Source organism: Vigna umbellata, chromosome 9 (assembly GCF_029865625.1).
Source record: "Vigna umbellata cultivar VRB3 chromosome 9, Vumbellata_1.0, whole genome shotgun sequence".
Lineage (NCBI taxonomy): Eukaryota > Viridiplantae > Streptophyta > Magnoliopsida > Fabales > Fabaceae > Vigna > Vigna umbellata.
In genome coordinates, this window is record NC_142173.1 from 15,306,316 (window position 1) to 15,331,330 (window position 25,015).

The 25,015-nt window shown below is 39.8% G+C and overlaps 1 protein-coding gene and 1 non-coding gene across 2 annotated transcripts in view; both read left to right on the forward strand.

Moving 5' to 3' along the window:
• Positions 1–1,316: 1,316 nt before the first annotated feature.
• The window catches only part of LOC148192675 (uncharacterized), a 33,360-nt gene continuing 9,661 nt past the window's right edge, over positions 1,317–25,015 (forward strand). Inside the window, exons 1-2 of the mRNA XM_088099263.1 lie at positions 1,317–1,831; positions 2,173–2,254. Of these exons, the coding sequence (XP_087955389.1) occupies positions 1,367–1,831; positions 2,173–2,254 (547 nt within the window). The 5' untranslated portion in view covers positions 1,317–1,366. The remainder of the gene's footprint in view (positions 1,832–2,172; positions 2,255–25,015) is intronic.
• On the forward strand, positions 7,151–7,258 carry LOC148192676 (small nucleolar RNA R71). The gene has a single exon (XR_015782420.1). It is a non-coding gene; the product is annotated as a small nucleolar RNA R71 (small nucleolar RNA).

Consider the following 25,015-nt stretch of genomic DNA (forward strand, 5'->3'; position numbering starts at 1 on the left):
ATATTTTAATTTAAGGTCCCTAGCAGACTAGCCAGCATTGTCATCAACCCCGGTCACCCATTTTATATACTCCTCCTGCTCCCACCAAACCCAACCTAGTAGTTAAAAACTGCCAACTCAAAGAAAAATATAATTTTTGTTATGGGAACATCATGAACAAGTGGATCATATCAGACCCATCACATATTATACTCGTTTCAATTTCATGATCATTATTTCTTCCTTTCTGTTCTCTGATTGGGCTGAAACGTTTACTATAAACTAAACAAACACAGAATAACAGTTAGTAAAATCATATCAGAACACATAATGCAGTTAAAGGGTTCTCTTCGACCGAGAATTGAATAAGTGTTTAGTGGTCCTGGACTGACCCTAGATGATTGTGCTCTTCGTAGGCCCTTCTAACCAAACCTTATCCCGCCTCATCCTTTATTGGTTTTCAAAAATTGAATCATGCTCGTTCATTTTCTGGAACCTTTACTTTTTCCAAGAACAAGGTTTGTAAAGCTTTTCATTTCAATTTAAAGTCTGCAGTGGTTGATTGTTTTTGAAGAATAGAAGAGAAGCATTATTCAAAATGCTAACAAGATGTTTTTCGAGGTTTGAGTGTGGTAGAACTTAGCATGCATATACATGTGCTGGACCACATGAATTATAGCATTGAAAATGGATAGAGGGAAAAGAAAAGCAGTGTGTATCTGAGAAAAATGATTAGGAGATTATATATATGTATCTAGCTAGCATCAAAGCAGACCGTACCTCTTATCACAATTCGCAACCTTTGTATGGAAGAGGATTGGTAGCATCACGTGGGCTATCCAAGCCTAACTTATCTAAACCACGTTCTCCATTTATTCTTTTACCTAATTCTTTCATTTTGCATACCTCTCTTCTGTTCCAAACATTATTTGCTATAACTAACAATAATAACAACATACATGAGGTTAAAACAAGTAAAATGGTGACTGTCAAAAGCATTTGGATTTTGTTTGATTGCTTGCTATACTTATAACTCCTTGCTTGTAATCTATATAGCAGTAAATAGGAGGCTATATAGATAATAGAGGGCACTCCAACAGAGGGCACTCCAACAGAGGAATGTAACTAGGAGGCTATATCTTTTAGTACTTATAACTTCTTTTACTACTTAAAACTTCTTTTAGTAAATAGGAGGCTATATCTTTTAGTACTTATAACTTCTTGGAATGTAACTTCCTTAATAACCCTCCAACAGAGGCCACTCCAACATCTCTTGTATGAAAATTCTCTAGAGGGGGAAAAATAGACATAGAGATTCTGCTGCTCCAAACTTGTCTGTAAATCTCAACAAGTCATATTACATAACACTGAAGATAAAGCAGCAACAATGCTGGCACTACCTAAAGTAGACAGACATAGAGATTCTGCTACTCCAGACTTCCATCTCCATTATGAAAACAATAACTGTACTGATGACATGCACCAGTTGCCACCTGATCATGATGCTGAATCTGCAAAGAAATTGGCTACTGCTGCTACTCCACATTGTGGTTCATCAAATGTGGTAGAAGTGCTAGTTGAATGTAATGTTGGGAACCTCAGTATCAATAGAAGTGTTTCAGGAAGCAACAATGGAAGCAAGGGCCAAAATGGGGGCAGCACAACAGTTAATGCTGGAGGAACAAACATGGAAAGCAACAATGGACTCCCTGGGAATAGTGGCAGTGGCGATGCTAGTGGAAGTAGAAGTTCCAACAGAGTAGATCAAAACAAGACTTCTCAAAGGGAAGCAGCCTTAACTAAATTTCGCCAAAAGAGAAGAGAAAGAAAGGAGAGGTGCTTTCATAAAAAGGTAACAGTCTATAGAGTACATAAGGAAGTGATTTAATATATATTGCTATGATGTTGTAGAAACTGGAAATTATATGTTTTAGACTATATATACTTCTTTTTCCCAGTGGTTGACCTCTGTAAACATAATTCTCGAGAAAATTTCAACAAAAGAAATTGAATATAACAATGGGAAAATTCCTAAAACCCCTTTTTGCCTAACTATTTCTCACCATCCCACCCCTCAAATATATCCAACCTTCTGGTGGTGATACTATAGTCTTTCCTATGTCTATTCTCTCCATCTAGCTGTTCTTTCCATAAACAATATTCTTGAGCGTTTCTGTGCTGTGACATGTAAAGACAGTGGCACTCCCTTCAAGTGACAGTCATGTCCAGAACTACCAAGATGTTGTCATGAGTGGCACTCCCTTCAAGTGCCAATGTAAGTTTCTCATTTTCTCATTTCATCGTTACAATCATTTCACTGAATTAATCCTTCTTTTATTGAACTTTTGAGGAAAGTTCTGTCACTCACAGTTTAACTTTTACATTAATTGAAACTCTGGAATAATGTTTAATTGTATTCCTCGTTTTCTTTGATTTTCCTATACTACGGTTAAAGGTTATTTAAACTTTCTAACTGGCATGCCAATACCTTGCCCCTCATTCCAATTACAAATGAATCTTTCTCAATCAAACAAGCACATACACTGATGCCACAACAAAGTCATACAGATTTAACAACATTCTAACTGATAACCAATTTATAAACGAACAACTTACCTCAACCGAGATAGCCTTGACAGCAACGCCCCACAACGGCCACTCCAACGCAGCCCTCAACCAAGTTGCTTCAACCGTATACTAAGAAGTTAATGAAAAGTAGATGAAGGCAGCAACACTATCTAAGCTTTACCAAAATGAACATGATAGTGTCAATGAAGTTCTGTGGAACTTACCTCCGACAAAGTCCCTCAACCTCCACACCACCATCGCTCAACGAAAGAACTAACCTAGGACGAACCCTAGCCCCGGACTCCCAAAAACCACCACGCACCGTGAACCAACACCGATGGACGCACCACTGACCACCGTGACCAACCACCGCCGGTTACTCACCGATAAAGTGACAGACCGTGAACCAACGGAGGCAACCGTGTGAAGAGAGGGAGGATACGCACAACACGACGAGGCTGATGAAAATGATTTTGGGGCACGACGAACCTAATTTCTGACTTAACTTAATGAGGTCCTTACCGACGGCTTATAAGCCTTCGGTAATTACCTCTATACCGACGGCCTTAAGGCCTTCGGTAAAATGCCGTCTGTAAATCCCAATTTTCCAGTAGTGTCAATAATTAAAAATCACCGTGGGAAGTTGGAAGCAAAATTAAAGCTCATGAATCCAGAAAAATGAAATGGAAAATTCAAAGTGTCCTTTCATTCATGCTGAAAACGTTCAAAACCAAAAAAAAACTTACAACCAAAACCGAGAGTGTAAAAAGTGTGCCCTGCAAGTGGCGGCTGTCCCTTTTTTTTAGCAATCTGAGCACGTGATGCTAAGGGAGGAAAAACTGAAGCAACCAAATAATTTACAATGTGTGTAAACCAAGGAGTGGGGTGAGAGTAGGAAATCATCAACAAACTCTCGTCAGGAAAGGCATCCTGTATGGGCAACACATCAGCTTCATTCCCAGCTTTTTCAATCCGGCTTAGGTGGTCTGCAACCAAATTTCGTGCTCCACTCCGGTCTTCAATTTGAAAGTCAAACTCTTGGAGCAGTAGCATCCACCTGATCAATCTAGGCTTTGACTCAGCCTTTTTCAACAGAAACTTTAGAGCTGCATGGTCAGTATACACAATAACAGGTGATCCAAGCAAATATGACCTAAACTTATCAAGGGCAGAAACAATTGCCAACAATTCTTTTTCAGTGGTGGTATAATTTGCCTGGGCAACATCCAAAGTGCGTGAAGCATAGTAGATCACTCTCGGCAGCTTGTCAATTTTCTGTGTCAAGACAGCCCCTAATGCATAATTAGACGCATCACACATGAGTTCAAATGGGGCTGTCCAATCTGGTGCCTGAATGATAGGGGCGGTGGTCAAAGCTTCCTTCAGGCAGTCAAACGACTGCTTGCATCTGTCATCAAAAGAAAAGTCAATATCTTTTTGCAGCAGTCTGGACAAGGGAAGCGCCTTCTTGCTGAAATCTGTGATGAAGCGCCTGTAGAAACCTGCATGTCCAAGAAAAGATCGCACCTCTCGCACGCAAGAGGGGTAAGGCAACTGCGAAATCACAGATATCTTAGCAGGGTCTACCTCTATTCCCTTCTCAGAAATGATATGCCCTAGAACCAAACCTTGTCCAACCATGAAGTGACATTTCTCAAAATTGAGAACAAGATTTGTTTCTATGCATCTTTTCAAAACTTTTTCCAGACTGTCTAAACATGCATCAAAGGAGGATCCATACACAGTAAAATCATCCATAAACACCTCTATGCAATTCTCAAGAAAGTCGCTAAAAATGCTAAGCATGCACCGCTGGAAGGTACCAGGGGCGTTGCATAGACCAAAGGGCATCCTCCTATAGGCAAAAGTGCCAAAGGGGCAGGTGAATGTGGTTTTTTCTTGATCCTCGGGCGCAATATTTATTTGAAAGTAACCAGAAAAACCATCAAGAAAACAATAATGAGATTTACCTGCCAGGCGCTCCAGCATCTGATCAATGAATGGCAGGGGGAAATGATCTTTCCTGGTTGCTTGGTTGAGCCTCCTATAGTCAATGCAGACTCTCCAACTGTTCTGCACTCTAGCTGGGATAAGCTCATCCCTCTCATTCTTCACCACAGTGAGGCCAGTTTTCTTGGGCACAACATGGATGGGGCTAACCCACTGACTGTCTGAAATAGGGTAGATGATCCCAGCTTGCAAAAGCTTGGTCACCTCCTTCTTGATGACGTCCATGATCACGGGGTTTTGCCTTCTTTGTGGCTGTCTCACTGGCCTTGCCCCATCTTCCAAAAGAATTCTATGCATGCATGTGGATGGGCTAATACCAGGTATGTCAGCCAAACTCCAACCAATGGCCTTCTTGTGCTTCCTCAGCACACCAAGCAACTTCTCCTTTTGAACAGAATCAAGGGAGGTGGAAATGATCACCAGTTTCTTCTCATCATCCTCCAAGTACACGTACTTGAGGTTATCTGGGAGCTGTTTCAACTCAAGAGTAGGTGTCTGCAAGTCAGATTCATTTGTACTTCCTACAAAGTGGTTAGTGCATTCTGACTCCAAAGAATTCACAGGTAAAGGCGGAACACCTATCTCATCAAGCTCCAAATCCATATCCATGACAATTACATTATCAACATCATCCATATCAAAAACATCATCAACATCATGGATATCAAAATTCTCTTCAAAATCAACATCATTCTCAAATTCAGATTCAATGCATGTATGTAGAGAAGATAGAAAAGAATGCTCTTTCTTATGCAAAGAATCAAAATCATCAACAACATATTTATCAATAATGTCATCCAATGCATCGATCCTAAACAGAGAATGGTCCTCAGCTGGAAACTTCATTGCATCAAGGATATTAAAATGAACAACAATATCAGCAAATTCCATAGACAAAGTTCCAGCATACACATCAATCTTAGTTCGGGCAGTTTTCAAGAATGGCCTGCCTAAGATAATGGGAGCGGATCCATGAGAGAATCCCTCCTCCATTTCCAAAACATAAAAGTCAGCAGAAAAAATCAATTCACCAACCCTAACCAAGACATCCTCTATGAAACCTGCTGGGTGGGTAACACTCCTATTGGCCAACTGAATGACCACACCCGTGGTTTGCAAAGGACCCAGAGACAAAGATGCATATATAGACAAAGGCATGACATTAACAGAAGCACCCAAATCAAGCATGGCATTTTCAAATTTATTGTTTCCAATCACACAAGGAATACAAAATATACCTGGGTCCTTGCACTTTTCAGGGATGTGTGGGACCGACTTACCAATAAGCGCAGATACATTCCTTCCCATGCTAATCCTCTCATTTCCCTTCATCTTCCTCTTGTGTGTGCACAGCTCCTTCAAGAATTTGGCATACTTCGGTATCTGCTTGATGGCATCAAGTAGAGGTATGTTCACCTCTACCTTCCTGAAGGTCTCCAGAATTTCCTTATCCACATCTTCCATCTTTCTGCTAGGAAGTGCCCGTGAAGGGAATGGTAGAGGGATAGGTCGGTCAACCAATGGAGAAGGTGCGGCAGCGGTGGTGGTGGAAGAGGGAGAAGATCCACTTGAAGAAGAACCACCAGCTGGAGAAGAAGATTCACCCACCTCAAATGCCTTGCTCGGACCGTCATGGTCGTTCTTTCTAGGACAAGTAGCAGGCATGGGTGTAGGTGTAGAAGCGGGCTCTGAAGGCACAAAAATCTGCTTCCCTGATCTAAGGGTTATGGCACTCACATTCCTTGGGTTCTGCACAGTCTGGGATGGTAACTTATCCGAATTCTGAGACTGCGCCTGGTTTATCTGAGTAGCCATCTGACCCATCTGGTTAGTGAGACTCTGTATGGAAGCTCTAGTCTCCTGCTGAAACTGCAGGTTTTGCATAGTCATCTGTCTCACTAACTCTTCCAATGAAGGTTCAGACAAAGTGGAAGGTTGGGCAACTGGTTGGGCAGGTGCCTCTTGTTGCTGCTGTTGTTGTTGCCTCTGGTGTTGTTGCATAGGTGGAGGCACATATCTGTTAGGTGCTCCAGCATTCTGGAAAGGTGGTGCCTGCTGTTGATGTTGTGGCGCATTGTTCCATCTCAGATTGGGGTGATTCCTCCACCCTGGGTTGTACCTATTGCTGGATAAGTCATGATTTTGCTGTTGTTGCTGCCTGTTGTTGTAGATATTCGTAGCATAAGCCTGAGGCGCATCAGAGGCAGCAGAGTGCTGCAAAGAAGGACAAGCATCTGTATAGTGGTCACTGGAAGGACAAATAGCACATAGCCGTGCAACAGATGCAGATGGAGCTGCAAATCTCTGGGTGGTAGTCAACTGTGTCACCAACTTCGTAAGAGAGTCAATCTTTCCTTCCAACTTGCTTTCAACAGCTGATAAAGACTGGGCAACAACATCATGTACGCCCCTCACCACAATGGCATCATTCCTAGTGCTAAACTGCTGGGAGTTGGAGGCCATCTTCTCAATCAATTGCCTGGCCTCAGCAGGTGTGGTGTCTGCAAGAGCTCCACCACTGGCAGCATCAATCATACCACAGTCCATGTTGTTCAAACCCTCACAGAAATACTGGACAAGGAGATGCTCAGGTATCTGATGATGGGGACAACTAGCACAAAGTGTCTTGAATCTCTCCCAATACTCATATAAGTTCTCTCCACCAAGCTGCCTAATCCCAGTTATGTCTTTTCTGATAGCTGTGGTCCGGGCTGCTGGAAAAAATTTATCTAAGAACAGCCTCTTCAGATCATCCCAGCTAGTGACGGATCTAGGCGCCAAACCATACAACTAATCCTTAGCAATATTTTCCAATGAATGAGGGAATGCCTTCAAGAAGATGTGCTCTTGAGGAACATCATGTGGTTTCATACTAGAACAGACAATGTGGAATTCCTTCAAATGCTTATGAGGACTCTCACCTGCAAGACCATGAAACTTGGGCAACAAATGGATCAGTCCAGTCTTGAGAACAAATGGAACGTCCTCATCAGGATATTGGATGCACAAGCTTTCGATATCGAAATCAGGTGCAGCCATCTCCCTAAAAGTCCTCTCACGAGGTGGAGGTTGTGCCATATTGTTCTCAGTGTGAAAAACAACAGAATCAGAATCAGAATCACGTGCAGATGCAACAGATGCAGTAGATGCAGTATGCACAAAGTACTCAGCAGTGGGATGCACAGTATCCAATGGAACTGACTCAAAAACAGACTCTAAAGATAAATTTCTAGAATGCCTAGCTAACCTATGAAAAGTTCTATCAATCTCAGGATCAAAGGGTGGTATAGGCCCAGGATTTCCCCTAGTCATGCACTAAGTCACAACACCCTAAAATCATGAAACGATATCACAAAAATTTTGGACACACAAAACAACCTAAACAAACAAATCACACACACTCAAACATACAAGACAAAACATGACACACAAACAACACATTATCAACACAAAAGACCTAAAACCGAACCGTTGGTCCCCGGCAACGGCGCCATTTTGTTGAGAGGGTCGCACCTCCCACAAAAGTTGTGCATAAAAGAATGCAGTATAGACTAGGAAGTGACTCCTAGGTCGTCTCACAAGGACCAAATGTGGTTCAGTTTCAGGTCAACACGTAAGGGGGGGTTTTGTGAAAGTTTGTGACTGTAATTGAACTTAATTTAAAATGAGAATTAAACACAAACGAACATAATTGACAACCTTAAAGTGAATGAAAATATTAAACCGAACAATGCAAAGATAAATTTCCAACCGCAATTAAAGCTATTAAAATGCAACGTTGAACTAAACCATCTAATGCACATGGTAATTGAATAAAACTTGAAATGCAGGGTAGTTGGAAATGAAAAGCAAAGCTTAGTTAATAAAACTTAAAAAGCACATTGCAGTCATCTATCAACTCTATTTCTTCTCAAAAAAAAAAGTAAATTAAAACGTGTGAACAATGAAAATAAAATGAAGTGGTAAGAATCACAAAAACGCATCTAATATTTAAATGCAATGATTGAGCTAAAAAGTGAAACAAATTAAATGCACATTGCAGTGGATGTGAAGCACCGTGCAGCTGGAAATAAGATTAAATCCCCAAGTGCATGAAGCAATTGAATCCAACGGACAAATCAGCAAGTGTAATGCGAAAGAAATGATTCACCGAGTGCACTTCTCAGCTCCTGGAATCAACGCCTCCTCTCTTCTTCATTCTCCAAAAAATACAAGCCAAATGAGATGAACTTCTTCCTAGGTGGCTGCTGGACCACACAACTCTAGCATCGCTTTTCTTCCAGCCAGCCATGGCATCTACTTTTCTCCAATTGAAATTAACATAGACCTTTAAAATGAAATCAGTGCTACTTCCAATGCTGGACGTGACCTGCTTCCAGCTCCACCTTCCTAAAGCAAAATGAATTAGTTTCTCCTTTTAGAAGAAAGAAAAAAAACGTGCACTGCACTGGACGGTGCTGCTGCCACTTTGCGTGCGCTGCCATCCATCCAAACTCCGTGCACACCATTATCTCCCAGCTCCTGTACGCCACCTTCTTCCAGCCCTTTTCCTCCATTTCTAAAATGAAAAATCCCTTTCTCTGGATGGCAATCGGCCTCTCCCCTAGTGCCTTGCTGGACCAGAATTGTTAATTGCCCAAGGGCCCCAATACTTTTACTTTTACGTGACAGTAGTAGCTCTCAAGGTGTGCACACCAACCTGGATCCTACATTGTGGACGTGAGCTCCTTCTATGCTTCCAGCTCACCGTGAGACAACCTTGCAGCCACCGTTCTCAATAATTAAAAATCACCGTGGGAAGTTGGAAGCAAAATTAAAGCTCATGAATCCAGAAAAATGAAATGGAAAATTCAAAGTGTCCTTTCATTCATGCTGAAAACGTTCAAAACCAAAAAAAACTTACAACCAAAACCGAGAGTGTAAAAAGTGTGCCCTGCAAGTTGCGGCTGTCCCTCTTCTAAGGCCGTAAGTTCCCTTTTTTTTAGGGTAGGGTCCACACAATAAAACCCTAAGGTGCCAAGTCATTAACTTCTAATTTTGGGTCTAATCTAATTTACCAAAAATTGACCCAAAATATAAGAGTTGATTCAAAAATTCTAAACTACTGAATTATAATTTAATTAATTCAAAAATGTCTGTGTGGAGAGTCTTGAATTTATTTGGCATTCTTCCTGATGTCCCAAAATGTATTTCCGAAATTTTCCTGCACTTAAAAAAATTCACTTAATCAACTCAGAAAACCCAAATTAGCACAATTACAATTTTCCGACCAAATTAAGCAGAATTCGGAAAACGGGGAAATAACAAACAATTAAACACAATTCCCTGGTTTATTTAAGTGCAATAAACTAAATATAATTCAAGAAATAACGACTCATCAGGAGGGAAGCGGATGGGGGCCGGCAATGTCTCTCGGTCGGATGTGGAACGGTCCTAACCGGTCTGCCGATCGACTCGAGACATTGACCGACGCGGATTGTGACGGTGGCCCAAGCCCAGGCTGTTGAAATGCTCGTGGAGACGTCATCGTTGCGATTGTGGACGGCAGCACGCGCCTTAGGCGTGTCTCGGCACGTGCGTGCTCTGGGCGTCGGCCAGTGGGCTCCCCATTCGGCCTGTCTTGAAACACGGACCAAGGAGTCTGACATGTGTGCGAGTCAACGGGTGAGTAAACCCGTAAGGCGTAAGGAAGCTGATTGGTGGGATCCCCTTGTGGGTTGCACCGCTGATAACAGTTCAGAAACTGTTATTTTCATGCTTAAAATTGACACAAAAAGCAACCTTTACACTTAGAAACTAGCTTGAAATCATGCTTTTATCCATATTTTCAGAAATAAGAGAGTTGGACAGGTTTATGCTTGATTTCAGTGTTTTTGTGCAGGTTTTAAGGTGAATTTAGTGAAAGAAGTGAAGAAGGAGAGAGATGGAATCAGAAAAGACATCAAAAAGTGCAAAAGGAGAAGCCGAAGTTACCGCTAAGCGGTAGTTTACCACTGAGCGGCACTCAAGAGCTCACGTGAGGTCCGCTGAGGGGCAAAATGGTCGCTGAGGGGAAGAAACGACCCACACACTCACCGCTGAGCGGTACTTTACCGCTGAGCGGTACTTTACCGCTGAGCGGCACACTTATGGGGTTGGGCCTGAATTTTCTGTACTTTTAGAATAGTATATAAGCTTTAGGACGTCCTAGGGTTTGTATCTTTGGCAGAAACGAAGCAAACACTCTCTCTTCAACCCCTTTGAAGGAGGATCTTGGATGCTCAGGCTACCTCTTCACCTTTCTAGGGTTTTATCTTTCATTCTTTCATTATTGTTCATCTAGGTTCACCATGAATATGGTGAACTAAACCTTGTATGTTTGTTGGGGAATCAATGTAATCTTTTGAAGCTCTCATATATGGATTTTGTGCTTGGATCTTAATCTAAGACTCATGCTTTCTTTCATCATTAGTTAGGGTTTTTCCTCTTTGCTCAATGCTTGCTTTGTTTAACTCATTCAATGCATGATTATTGGTTTTGTCGATACGGGAACGTACGGGGAAGTCTAGATCCGGGGAAATACTCCCAATATTATATTGGTTGTCGTTAAGCTCCTGTGCTAAAAGAACTAATTACTAGGAATGCTAGGAATTGTATGAACTCGTAATTGGGGATAGGCCTTCTTGACAGGGTAATTTAGAGAGTGGCATTAACAATGATGACTTGAATGTCGAATTCCTAAAATATATGAGTGGATAAGATGAAATTGACCCCCAACAACATATTCATATATATATTTCATTGAAAGTGCTTGTCTTTTGCTTTTGCCATTGATCAAAACCTCATGCATACATGTTTATTTTCGTCTTTTGCATAATACAATCCAATTATTTCGTCCTTAAGTTTTAGCTAATCAACAAACCACACAACTAAACTAGGCCGTGAGTCCTTTGGGAGAACGATACTTGGTCTTACCCAGTTTATTACTTGAAACGATTCGGTCATACTTGCCGATTGTAAAACAAGTTTGTGACATCATATTTTGGTGATCATAAATTTGTCCATCAAGTTTTTGGCGCCGTTGCCGGGGACTCGTGGTTTAACTGGTTAATTTGTGTGATTATTGATTATCTTTGACTTTAATTTGGAATTTCTGTTTTTATTTTTTCGGTTTTTATTTTATCTTATTTGATTTTATTGTATTTGATTTGATTTGATTTTATTTTATTTTATTTTATTTTATCTTTTGAATCTTATATCTTCTCCTATATCTTTTTGTGCTAACCAATATATTTTAGGGTTTTGTTTTCTTGTGCATGCAGGAAGCAATTAGAACAAGGAGCAAGAAAACAACAGAACCTCTTCTTGAATGTCTAGACGAGAGTAGACGGAGGAGAAGAATCCGAACATCTAGAGAACTTTTCCCTTCTCCAGAAACTCTCTTACAATCATCACCACAAGGTTCTGTTCATAGCACAGAAAATATGGAGAACAACAATGTTAGAAGAACTCTTGCTGACTACACAAATATAGCTAGGCCTCAGCACTTTAACAGCATAGCTAGACCTAGAGTCAATGCAGCTAATATGGAGGTCAAACCAGCACTGATTCAACTGGTGAAAAGCAACCAATTTAATGGGTTATCTCATGAAAGCTCATATGAGCACCTCACTACATTCAATGAGATTTGCAATACAGTGAAGATTAATGGGGTGCCAGACGAAGCTACCAAACTTAGCTTGTTTCCTTTCTCATTGAGAGGCAATGTTAAGCTTTCGTTGAATTCTTTCCCAGAAGAAAGTTTCACAGAGTGGGAAGCAGCGGTCACAAAATTTTTAAACAAGTATTTCCCACAATCTAAGGTGACAAAAGGCAAGCAAGAGATTTCTTCATTTAAGCAGGGCATCGACGAATCACTGGGGCATGCATGGGACAGGTATAAAAGTTTGTTATGTAAAACTCCCATGCATGGTTTTGATGATCAAGAAGTAGTCTTAACTTTCCTTGGAGGACTTGGTTCACAAACCAAGATGATGCTTGATGCCTCAGCAGGAGGCAATATTAAATGGAAAACTCCAGAGGAAGCAACTGAAATTATAGAAAACATGGCTACTAGTGATAATGAGCTGCACAGTGAGAGAGGAGCTCCTATGCAACAAAAAGGAGTCCTCTAATTACAGACACATGATGCCCTGCTAGCTCAAAACAAAATTCTAACTCAACAGTTGGAGACTCTTACTAAAACTCTTGCACAATTACCCAAAGAGTTGAAGACTGGTGCATAGGTACAAACCCAGTTGTGCGAATTGTGTGGAGGCGACCATATCAATGGTCAATGTGCCTTTCCAGTTGAAGCCGTAGAGGATGTAAACTACATGACCAATCAGTACCGTCAAGGAAGCTACAATCAGGGGTGGAAACCACACCCAAGTATTGGTCAAGGGCAAACTGGGCAAGCTGGTCAATATAATAAGCAGCAAACAGCAACCCACCTTATGGCAACAGTTATCTATGCATAATGAAAGGTCCATGAGGATGGAGGAAACTCTCAACAATTTCATACAGAAAACTGAGTCTACCCAAAAGAGCACTGAAGCTGCTATCAAAAATTTGGAGACTCAAATGGGGCAGATCACCAAACAGGTGGAAGAAAGGCCAAATAGAAATTTTGGGGCTAATACTGAAGTTAACCCTAGAGAAGAGTGAAAGGTGGTAGAGAGTGTTGATGATGAGAAAGTTGAGTTAGATACAGAAGAGAGAAGTGAAATAGAGAGCAAAAGCACTTTTCCTTTTCCAATCCATCAAGGGAAACAACTGGACTTCACAGAATTATTCAAAATGGTGGATAATGATGCACCTTGGGAACAGATTCTGCAACAGATTACGGTTTACACTAAATCTAATGAAGAAATCTCTACAAAGAAAAGACGTAGAGATGATGAAGCAAAGGAGTGTATAACTATTAAAAAAGAACCATTCCCTCCTAAAGCAACAGACCTAGGCAGTTTTTCTATCCCTTGTACCATAGGAAAGAAAAGGGTGAAGAAAGCTCTTCTTGATTTAGGTTCAAGTGTTAACTTGATACCTTACTCTTTACTGGAGCAAATTGGAATTGTTAATGTGAAACCTGTAAAGCTTATCTAGTAATGGCCGATGGATCTTCAAAGGAGCCATGTGGGATTGCAGAGGACATTATAGTTTGTGTTGGCAAACTTCAGTTCTTGGCAGACTTTGTGGTGATGAAGATGGAGACAGAGAAGACACCTATCATACTTGGAAGACCATTTATGAAAATGGCCAGAGCTATCATTGATGTAAATGAAGGTATAGTGGTGCTCCAGGACAGAGAGGAGAGAGTGGTTGTAGACGTCTTTAAAGATGAGACGCAAACACAGGAGGAAGAAGCTAGTTATAAAGCTGCATTTCAAGATGCACACATGACTAGCCATAAAGATGAAAATCCCAAGGTTGCAGGTAACCGTTGTTTGTTGTTTCAGGTGAAAAAGGAAGAAAAGATTGGAAGAGGAGGAGAAATTCCTGATGACTGGAAGAACAGAAAACCCCAACTTGGTGCACCAGTGAGAATCAGAAACAAGTTGTGGGTTGTGAAGGGCTTTAAAGAGAAGGAGATGTTAGAGATAGAATCTCCACATCTTAGAAGAATCAAAATAGTTCACAGGAAACAGCTGAGGAGTTGGTGGGATGACAACATCAACTATAAATAAGGAACTTGAGCTTTACTGGGTCAAGCTAATGACGTTAAAAGAGCACTTGCTGGGATGCAACCCATTGGATTTAAGAACTTTTTAATTTTTCTTTGGTTTGTAATTTTTAAATCTGTTGAACATTATATTGCTGAACATAGCATCTACTGAAGGATGCTAGTTGGATATAGCATCTACTGAAGGATGCTAAGTGTGTAACACCTACTGATGGGTGTTGGTAAGTTTGAAGCACCTACTGATGGGTGTTGGTAAGTTTTAAACACCTACTGATGGGTGTTGGTGGATTTTGGGTTAGGCTCGTGACGTTAAACAAGCGCTACCTGGGAGGCAACCCAGTTGATTGATTGTTTTTGTTTGTTTTATTTTAGTTAGGGTTTGCATAAGTATTTTAAACATTGAATTGCAGGGAACCAGTGAGGGGCATGTCTAGGAGGCACGTAGGTTAAGAAAAGAAGGAGAAGAGCACTTCACGAAAGTGCCGTTGAGCGGTACTCTCGCAGATGGGCTTTAGTTCCCCTTAGCGGGACCCGAGCCCATTAGGGTATTTTTAAACCCTAAGTTGCGTAATTGCTCATTCTTTCAGGCTCTTCTCTGCATAAACACTCCCACATACTGATGGACAAATTTGTAAGCACCAAAATATGATGTCACAAACTTGTTTCACAATCGGCAAGTATGACCGAATCGTTCAAGTAATAAAACTTGGTAAGACCAAGTATCGTTCTTCCCAAAGGACTCACGGCCTAGTTTAGTTATGTGATTTCTTGATTAGCTAAGACTTAAGAAAACAATAATTGAAATTTTAATATGCAAGACGAAAATAAACATGTATGCATGAATTGATCAATGGCAAAGACATAAGATAAACACTTTCAATGGATTAAATGAATGAATATGTTGTTGGGGGTCAATTTCATCTCATCCACTCTCATATATTTTAGGAATTCCTCTTTCAAATCATCATTGTTAATGCCACTCTCTAATGTACCATTCTAGATGGCTTCTCCCTAATCAAATAGTTCATACAATTCCTAGCATTCCTAATGATTAGTTCATGAGTGCAGGAGCTTAAGGCAACCAATATAATGTTGTCAGTAAAATATTGGGAGAAATTCCCCGGATCTAGATTTCCCCGTACGTGTCCGTATCAACAAAACCAATAATCATGCATTAGAATGAGTTAAACAATGCAAGCATTGAGCAAAGAGGAAAAACCCTAACTAATGATGAAAAGAAAGCATATGTCTTAATTCAAAGATGTATTCAACAAATCCATATATGAGAGCTTCAAGAGATTACATTGATTCCCCAACAAACATACAAGGTTTAGTTCACCATATTCATGGTGAACCTAGATGAATAACAATGAAAGTATGAAAGAATAAACCCAATAAAGGTGAAGAGGTAGCCTGAGCATCCAAGATCCTCCTTCAAAGGGGTGAAAGAGAGAGTGTTTGCCTCGTTTCTGCCAAAGATCCTAACTAAAGGACGTGCAAGCCCTTATATACTAATCTAGAGTTACAAAAGATTATAAAAGCCCAAGCCCAAAAAGTGCCGCTCAGCGGTGATTGCGCATCTTCTTTCTTCCCCTCAGCGGCCATTTGCCCCTCAGCGGTTCCAACGCCACCTCCTGAGTGCCGCTCAGCGGTAGTTTGCCGCTGAGCGGTGCCTTCGACTTCTCCTTTTTGCACTCTTTCTTGTCTTTTCTAATGTCCTCTCTCTCATTCTTCACTTCTTTCACCAAATTCACCTTAAAACCTGCACAAAAACACTTAAATCAAGTGTAAACCTGTCCAGCTCTCTTATTTATGAAAATATAACTAAAAGGCATGATTTCAAGCTAGTTTCTAAGTCTAAAGGTTGCTTTTAGTATCAATTTTAAGCATGAAAATAACAGTTTTTCAACTGTTATCACAACCCCAAACTTAGAACTTTGCTTGTCCTCAAGCAAACAAAATGTAACTCCATCTCCAACCAATTTATATGATGGTTCACTCATTCAAAAATCCTCTTTTCAAGATAAGTAACAACTTCGCTCAAACTTATGACCAAGAGTTCCTTCAAGATGTGCACATGCTTTTAGTGTTCACAAAGTCATTTCAATTCCAACAAATGCTATTTTTCATGAATGATCAATCAATTAAGCATGGATGTTCATGTGCTTATGGAATATTTCCTCACTAGATAAAGTGTTTCACTCATCACACAAGTGTATAAGAGGTAAAGTGTTTCACTCATTCACTCCACTATCACAATGTCACATGAATCAACTTTGCCTTTCATTTTTCCACAATCAAAAACAATCACAAGCATGCATCATCAAAAGGACTTTTCAATGGCTTATAATGTGGCTGGGCTAACAAGAAAATTGGTTTTTCTGGATCACAAAATCCTTGAGTTAAGAGAGTCATAACAACACAATTATTCTTATTCTTTCCCAACTTTCTTTTGCCTTTGCATTTGCATTTGCATTGAGCTTTGCTTCTTTTTCTTTCTTTTCTTTTTCTTTGCATATTCTTACTTTTTAGCCCTTAGCTCAATGCTTTTCATGTTTTCCCAACAACCCCAAACTTGAACATTTAACAATACCACACAAGATCTTCTACTTAACTCAAGGTAAAGATTTTCAATCAAGGGTTTCAGTGTATATTCAAGGCTAAGGGTTCAAAGGATAGAACACAAAGTGTTCTCTTTTAGTATGCTAACTTTATGAATTTGGCCAATAAAAAGGGTTCCAACAAACGGCCTTGATCATATGATGCAAAACAAGCAATTGATTCAATCATAGAAAACCTGGGCAAAATCATTCATGCTTTCAAAGTAATATCATTCAACAATAACAACTCTGGAGCTCAAAACCTCACATATAAGCTTATTCACATTTGACATACACATCCTGCTTAATTTCACAATCACAATCATGATATCATGCATTTGTTCACAAAGCTTGTGAATCACCTGCATAAGCATTTTAATGTGCACATCATCTCAACATCAATCAGTCAATAAGCATCATCAAGCATTACTTATCAAACAATCACAGTTAATAGCAAACCATCATAGGGAACCAGGTGTTCAATAGAGTACATCAAACCCTAATCTAAAAACAAAAACAAATAAGTTCAGAAAACTTAAACCAACAAAAGCATAAGCATATGATAGCATTCATCAGTAAATGCTATCTCAGCTCCTCATCAGTCTGAGCTGTCCTCTGTATCTTCCTTCTTCTTGGATCTTATAGTCTTGATTCTTTTTGCCCGATGAGGAGGCCATCCCTGCATCAAACATAATTCACAAAACCAAAAGATACATTGTTAAGCATTAGTAAACCATAATGAAGAAATCAGCCCCTTCAATTATGCTCTCTCCCAACCCCAAACTTAGACGGAAAACTAGTGAACAAGTGAGTGGAAGGGAGATTTTCTAAAGAGGGAAGAGTGAAAAGATGTGGAAAACCTAGGAGAAGGTGTGTGGAAGTGTTTGTGCCTGGAAAGAAACCCTAAAACGCAGCTTGAGGTATAAAAATACCCTAATGGGCTCGGGTTCCGCTAAGAGGAACTAAAGCCCATCTGCGAGAGTACCGCTCAGCGGTAATTGCCGCTCAGCGGCACTTTCGTGAAGTGCTCCTCTCCTTCTTTTCTTGACCTACGTGCCTTCCTAGCATACCCCTCATAGGTTCCCTGCAATTCAATGTTAAAAATGCTTATGCAAAACCTAATTAAAACAAAACAAACAAAAACAATCAATCAACTGGGTTGCCTCCCAGGTAGCGCTTGTTTAACGTCACGAGCCTGACCCAAAATCCACCAACACCCCTCAGTAGGTGTTTCAAACTTACCAGCACCCATCAGTAGGTGCAAAATTTTCTCACCAACACCCATCAGTAGGTGTTACAAACCTAGTATCCTTCAGTAGATACTTAACCACCTAGCATCCTTCAGTAGATGCTGGATCCAACAAAATATTCACAAAATAATGTCCACAAATTAAAAATTACAAAACCAAATCAAAAGTCAAAAGTTTGTAAATCACTGGGTTGCCTCCCAGCAAGCGCTCTTTTAACGTCATTAGCTTGACCCAGTAAAGCTCAAGTTCCTTCTTCTTTTTCTTCTTTCTACTGAACTTCTTCAGAAATTTGATCAAACCAGGAACCTGTTGTAGTGTCTCAATCATAGGAACTTTAATCTCCAATTTCTTGAAGATTTCCATAAAGCACTCAAATTCCTTCTTCCTATGATACTTCTTTGGATGGGGACGAGATTTTTCATATGATTCTTTATTTTTTTCTCTCGTCCTCTTTCTCTTTTCTCTCACTTTCTTTTTTTCTTTTCTTTTTCTACTCACCTTCTCAATCTTCACACAAATTTTCTCTTCTTCTTTCTCTTCTCTCTCTTTTCTCTCTTCTTTTTCCAACTCAACTTTTTCAACATTTACACTCACTAGCTCTTGACACTCTCCCCTGGGGTTAACCTCAGTATTAGCCCCAAAATCCGTGTCAGGCCTTTCTTCCAACTGCTTGGTAATCTGCCCCATTTGAATCTTCAAGTTCTTAATAGCAGCTTCAGTGCTCTTTTGAGAAGATTCAGTTTTCTGTATAAATTGCTGAAGAATTTCTTCCAACCTTATTGATCTTTCATTAAGTATAGAAATTTGTTGCCATAAGGTAGGTTGCTGCTGGGATTGTACCTGTGCAGCAGTCTTCAACTCTTTGGGTATTTGTGCAAGTATCTTTGTGAGATTCTCCAATTGTTGAGTTAGTATCTTGTTCTGAGCTAGCAAGGCATCATTGGATTGCAACTGCAGAACTCCTTTTTCACTGTTCCACTTATTGTCATTAGTAGTCATGCTTTCAATTATTTCTGTGGCTTCCTCTGGAGTCTTCCATTTGATATTGCCTCCAGCTGAGGCGTCAAGCATCATCATGGTTTGTGAACCAAGACCTCCAAGGAAGATTAGGACTACTTCTCCTTCGTTAAATCCATGCGTGGGAGTCTTTCTTAATAGGCTTTTATATCTGTCCCATGCATGACCTAGTGATTCCTCCATGCCTTGCCTGAAAGATGAGATCTCTTGCTTTCCTTTGTTGACCTTGGAAGAATTGAGTGCCCATATAGTTAAATTCTTGATCGAATTGCATCCTGCATGCATTAGGCACAAAACTCTAGAAAATATTTGTTAGCACAAAAAGATAGAGAAGAAGATATAGATTCAAAAGATAAAAGATTCAGAAGATAAGATAGAATAAGATAGAATAAAATAAAATAAAATAATATCTAACCTAATCTAAAAGATAGAATAAAATAAAATAAAATCTAACCTAATCTAAAAGATAAAATAAAATAAAATCTAATCAAATAAAATCAAATCAAATCTAATCTAATCTAATCTAATCTAAAAAGATAAAATAAAATCTAATCTAAAAAGATAAAATAAAAATAAAAACAGAAAAAATAAAAAAAAAACAGAAAACAGAAAAATAAAATAAAATCAAATAAAATACAAACTGTAAAATATAAACAGAAAAAATAAAAAATAAAAAAAATTCGAAATTTAAATTAAAAAATAAAAAAATAAGTCAAAGATAATCAATAATCACACAAATTAACCAGTTAAACCAGAGTCCCCGGCAACGGCGCCAAAAACTTGATGGACAAATTTGTAAGCACCAAAATATGATGTCACAAACTTGTTTCACAATCGGCAAGTATGACCGAATCGTTCAAGTAATAAAACTTGGTAAGACCAAGTATCGTTCTTCCCAAAGGACTCACGGCCTAGTTTAGTTATGTGATTTCTTGATTAGCTAAGACTTAAGAAAACAATAATTGAAATTTTAATATGCAAGACGAAAATAAACATGTATGCATGAATTGATCAATGGCAAAGACATAAGATAAACACTTTCAATGGATTAAATGAATGAATATGTTGTTGGGGGTCAATTTCATCTCATCCACTCTCATATATTTTAGGAATTCCTCTTTCAAATCATCATTGTTAATGCCACTCTCTAATGTACCATTCTAGATGGCTTCTCCCTAATCAAATAGTTCATACAATTCCTAGCATTCCTAATGATTAGTTCATGAGTGCAGGAGCTTAAGGCAACCAATATAATGTTGTCAGTAAAATATTGGGAGAAATTCCCCGGATCTAGATTTCCCCGTACGTGTCCGTATCAACAAAACCAATAATCATGCATTAGAATGAGTTAAACAATGCAAGCATTGAGCAAAGAGGAAAAACCCTAACTAATGATGAAAAGAAAGCATATGTCTTAATTCAAAGATGTATTCAACAAATCCATATATGAGAGCTTCAAGAGATTACATTGATTCCCCAACAAACATACAAGGTTTAGTTCACCATATTCATGGTGAACCTAGACGAATAACAATGAAAGTATGAAAGAATAAACCCAATAAAGGTGAAGAGGTAGCCTGAGCATCCAAGATCCTCCTTCAAAGGGGTGAAAGAGAGAGTGTTTGCCTCGTTTCTGCCAAAGATCCTAACTAAAGGACGTGCAAGCCCTTATATACTAATCTAGAGTTACAAAAGATTATAAAAGCCCAAGCCCAAAAAGTGCCGCTCAGCGGTATTTACCGCTCAGCGGTGATTGCGCGTCTTCTTTCTTCCCCTCAGCGGCCATTTGCCCCTCAGCGGTTCCAACGCCACCTCCTGAGTGCCGCTCAGCGGTAGTTTGCCGCTGAGCGGTGCCTTCGACTTCTCCTTTTTGCACTCTTTCTTGTCTTTTCTAATGTCCTCTCTCTCATTCTTCACTTCTTTCACCAAATTCACCTTAAAACCTGCACAAAAACACTCAAATCAAGCATAAACCTGTCCAGCTCTCTTATTTCTGAAAATATAAACAAAATGCATGATTTCAAGCTAGTTTCTAAGTCTAAAGGTTGCTTTTAGTATCACTTTTAAGCATGAAAATAACAGTTTTTCAACTGTTATCACAACCCCAAACTTAGAACTTTGCTTGTCCTCAAGCAAACAAAATGTAACTCCATCTCCAACCAATTCATATGATGGTTCACTCATTCAAAATCCTCTTTTCAAGATAAGTAATAACTTCACTCAAACTTATGACCAAGAGTTAATTCAAGATGTGCACATGCTTTAGTGTTCACAAAGTCATTTAAATTCCAACAAATGCTATGATCAATCAATTAAGCATGGATGTTCATGTGCTTATGGAATATTTCCTCACTAGGTAAAGTGTTTCACTCAACACACAAGTGTATAAGAGGTAAAGTGTTTCACTCATTCACTCCACTATCACAATGTCACATGAATCAACTTTGCCTTTCATTTAACCACAATCAAATACATTCACAAGCATGCATCATCACAAGGACTTTTCAATGGCTTATAATGTGGCTGGGCTAACAAGAAAATTGGTTTTTCTGGATCACAAAATCCTTGAGTTAAGAGAATCATAACAACACAATCTTCTTATTCATTCCCAACTTTCTTTTGCCTTTGCTTTTGCATTTGCATTGAGCTTTGCTTCTTTTTCTTTTCTTTTCTTTGCATATTCTTACTTTTTAGCTGTTAGCTCAATGCTTTTTCCTTATTCATGTTTCCCCAATAACCCCAAACTTGAACATTTAACAATACCACACAAGATCTTCTACTTAACTCAAGGTAAAGATTTTCAATCAAGGGTGTTCAGTGTATATTTAAGGCTAAGGGTTCAAAGGATAGAACACAACGTGTTCTCTTTTAGAAGGCTAACTTTATGAATTTGGCCAATAAAAAGGGTTTCAAAAACACGGCCTTTGATCATATGATGCAAAACAAGCAATTGATTCAATCATAGAAAACCTGGGCAAAGTCATTCATGCTTTCAAAGTAATAGCATTCAACAATAACAACTCTGGAGCTCAAAACCTCACATATAAGCTCATTCACATTTGACATGCACATCCTGCTTAATTTCACAATCACAATCATGATATTATGCATTTATTCACAAAGCTTGTGAATCACCTGTATAAGCATTTTAATGTGCACATCATCTCAACATCAATCAATCACTAAGCATCATCAAGCATTACTTATCACACAATCACAGTTAATAGCAAACCATCATAACAAACCAGGTGTTCAATAGAGTACATCAAACCCTAATCTAAAAACAAAAACAAATAAGTTCAGAAAACTTAAACCACAAAAGCATAATCATATGATAGCATTCATCAGTAAATGCTATCTCAGCTCCTCATCAGTCCGAGCTCTCTGTATCTTCCTCTTCCTCTTCATCATCATCTTCATCAACTGCATCCTCCTCCTCAGCTTCATCTTCCTCCATATCTCTGGCTGAAGCTTCAGCTGCTCCAGCTCCTCCATATACTGGTTCTTCTGGCCAAGCTACCACATTATGGAATTCATCCATAGTCCACCTGTGTGCTGGAGGGGTATCATACATCCCCACTATCATCTCAGCCGTGGCCACCTGCCCTCTGTGGATGGACTGCAACTGAGCACCTATAAGAGACATATACATGTCCCTCATCTGGAATGGTTCTGCCTCATGAGTATCAGCAGAAGTCCTGCTCTGTGCTGGCCTTCTCTCTCTACGAGCCTGGCGTGGTGGCACTGGCTGGGCTGCCTCCTCACCTCCACAGTACTGTCTGTAATAGGCCTCATCTATAGCTTTTCTTGGCCTCTCAAATGGTGGAACAGAAGTGTCCACCCCAGCTAGCTTGCAAAGGTGAGTGATCAAAGAAGGATGTCCCAGTGGTGCTTTGTTGTTTGAGGTGTTAGCACACACACTAATCTCATCAGCTATCACCTGCCCAATATTAACATTCAAGTTTCTGATAACACAATAGATGAATAGTGCCCTGCTGAGAGTAATATCTGACACATGTGAACATGGCTGAATGTTGGCATGAGAAAACGCCATCCAATACTTTGCAAGAGGAGTCAAATCTGTCCTCCTAATGTTAACCACTGAGCCAGATCTATTCCTTTGGAAGTGTCCTCCAGGTATACACAATACTCTCTCCACATCCTCATAATCAGCACCTTCCTCCATGCTAAGAGCAAACTGGCATTGCTCACCAGCCCACACAGTATCCAGAAAGTTATTGATGGAGTTAGAATCATACCTGATAGCATGGCCTCTAACATAGCCCAAATAATTCTCAGCTGGATAATCACCAATCTTCTTTGCATTGGTGTAGAATTCCTTGACCACAGCTATGTTGGCAGGTGCTGGATAGGTGGCTAGCTTTCCCCAATCATTCCCTAACACTTGCTCTCCAAATTGAGGAGCAAAGTTAGGTATCATTCCAACCTTTCTCTCCATTAGAAGTCTCCTGTCCTGAACCACCCTAAAGTGCTTCTCATGTTTCCTAGAGAGGAACCTGCCATTATGGGGCTGCTCTGGTTCCTTTTCCTTTCTCTTGGTTGCCATGGTTTTCAATCTCTTTCCTGAAGAGGATGCCATTCCTGCATTCAAACATAAATCCAAAACCACAGAACATGATGTTAATCATTAGTAAACTCAGAACACAACTCCTTTTGAATCTAAACCACCGCTGAGGGCCAGAATTTCCCCTCAGCGCCACCAGCGCCACATTCCAACACGCAATAAACCAGAAAAAACAAATCTGGCAGAGTGCCGCTCAGCGGTAAATGCCGCTCAGCGGTGATCTGCAGGTTTTTGCAAATTTCTTTTTAAAACAGTCCTAACTCCACCCAAATGCAATTTTCAGTTTTCCAGTTCATAATCAAGCAGTTTAATCGGTTCAAACATCAAATATATCATCAAATCATGCATAGAAACTAAAACCCCTAAGTATTCATGCTTTGACAATCACATTCAAATTCAAGAACCCTAGAATGAACAAAATGCATTTTACTTACTTGGGTGGAGATGCTAGATGATATGAGAATGCTTCCAAACTAGAATGCTCTCTTCCAACCCCAAACTTTGATAGCACACTAGTGTAAAAGTGAGTGGAAGAGAAATTTTCTAAAGAGGGAAGAGTAAAAAGATGTGGAAAACCTAAGAGAATGTGTGTGGAAGTGTTTGTGCAGAGAGAAGCCAGAAAATAAACCCTTAAAACGCAGCTTGGGGTATAAAAATACCCTAATGGGCTCGGGTCCCGCTAAGGGGAACTTAAGCCCCTCTGCGATAGTACCGCTCAGCGGTAATTGCCGCTCAGCGGCACTTTCGTGAAGTGCTCCCCTCCTTCTTTTCTTGACCTACGTGCCTTCCCTACATATCTCTCATAGGTTCCCTGCAATTCAATGTTAAAAATGCTTATGCAAATCCTAACTAAAAATAAACAAACAAAAACAATCAATCAACTGGGTTGCCTCCCAGGTAGCGCTTGTTTAACGTCACGAGCCTGACCCAAAATCCACCAACACCCATCAGTAGGTGTTTCAAACTTACCAGCACCCATCAGTAGGTGCAAAATCTTCTCACCAACACCCATCAGTAGGTGTTACAAACTTAGTATCCTTCAGTAGATACTTAACCACCTAGCATCCTTCAGTAGATGCTAGATCAAACAAAATAATGTCCAGAATAATATTCACAAATTATAAATTACAAAACCAAATCAAAAGTTTGTAAATCCACTGGGTTGCCTCCCAGCAAGCGCTTCTTTAACGTCACTAGCTTGACCCAGTAAAGCTCAAGTTCCTTCTTCTTTTTCTTCTTCTTCCTACTGAACTTCTTCAGAAATTTGATCAAACCAGGAACCTGTTGCAGTGTCTCAATCATAGGA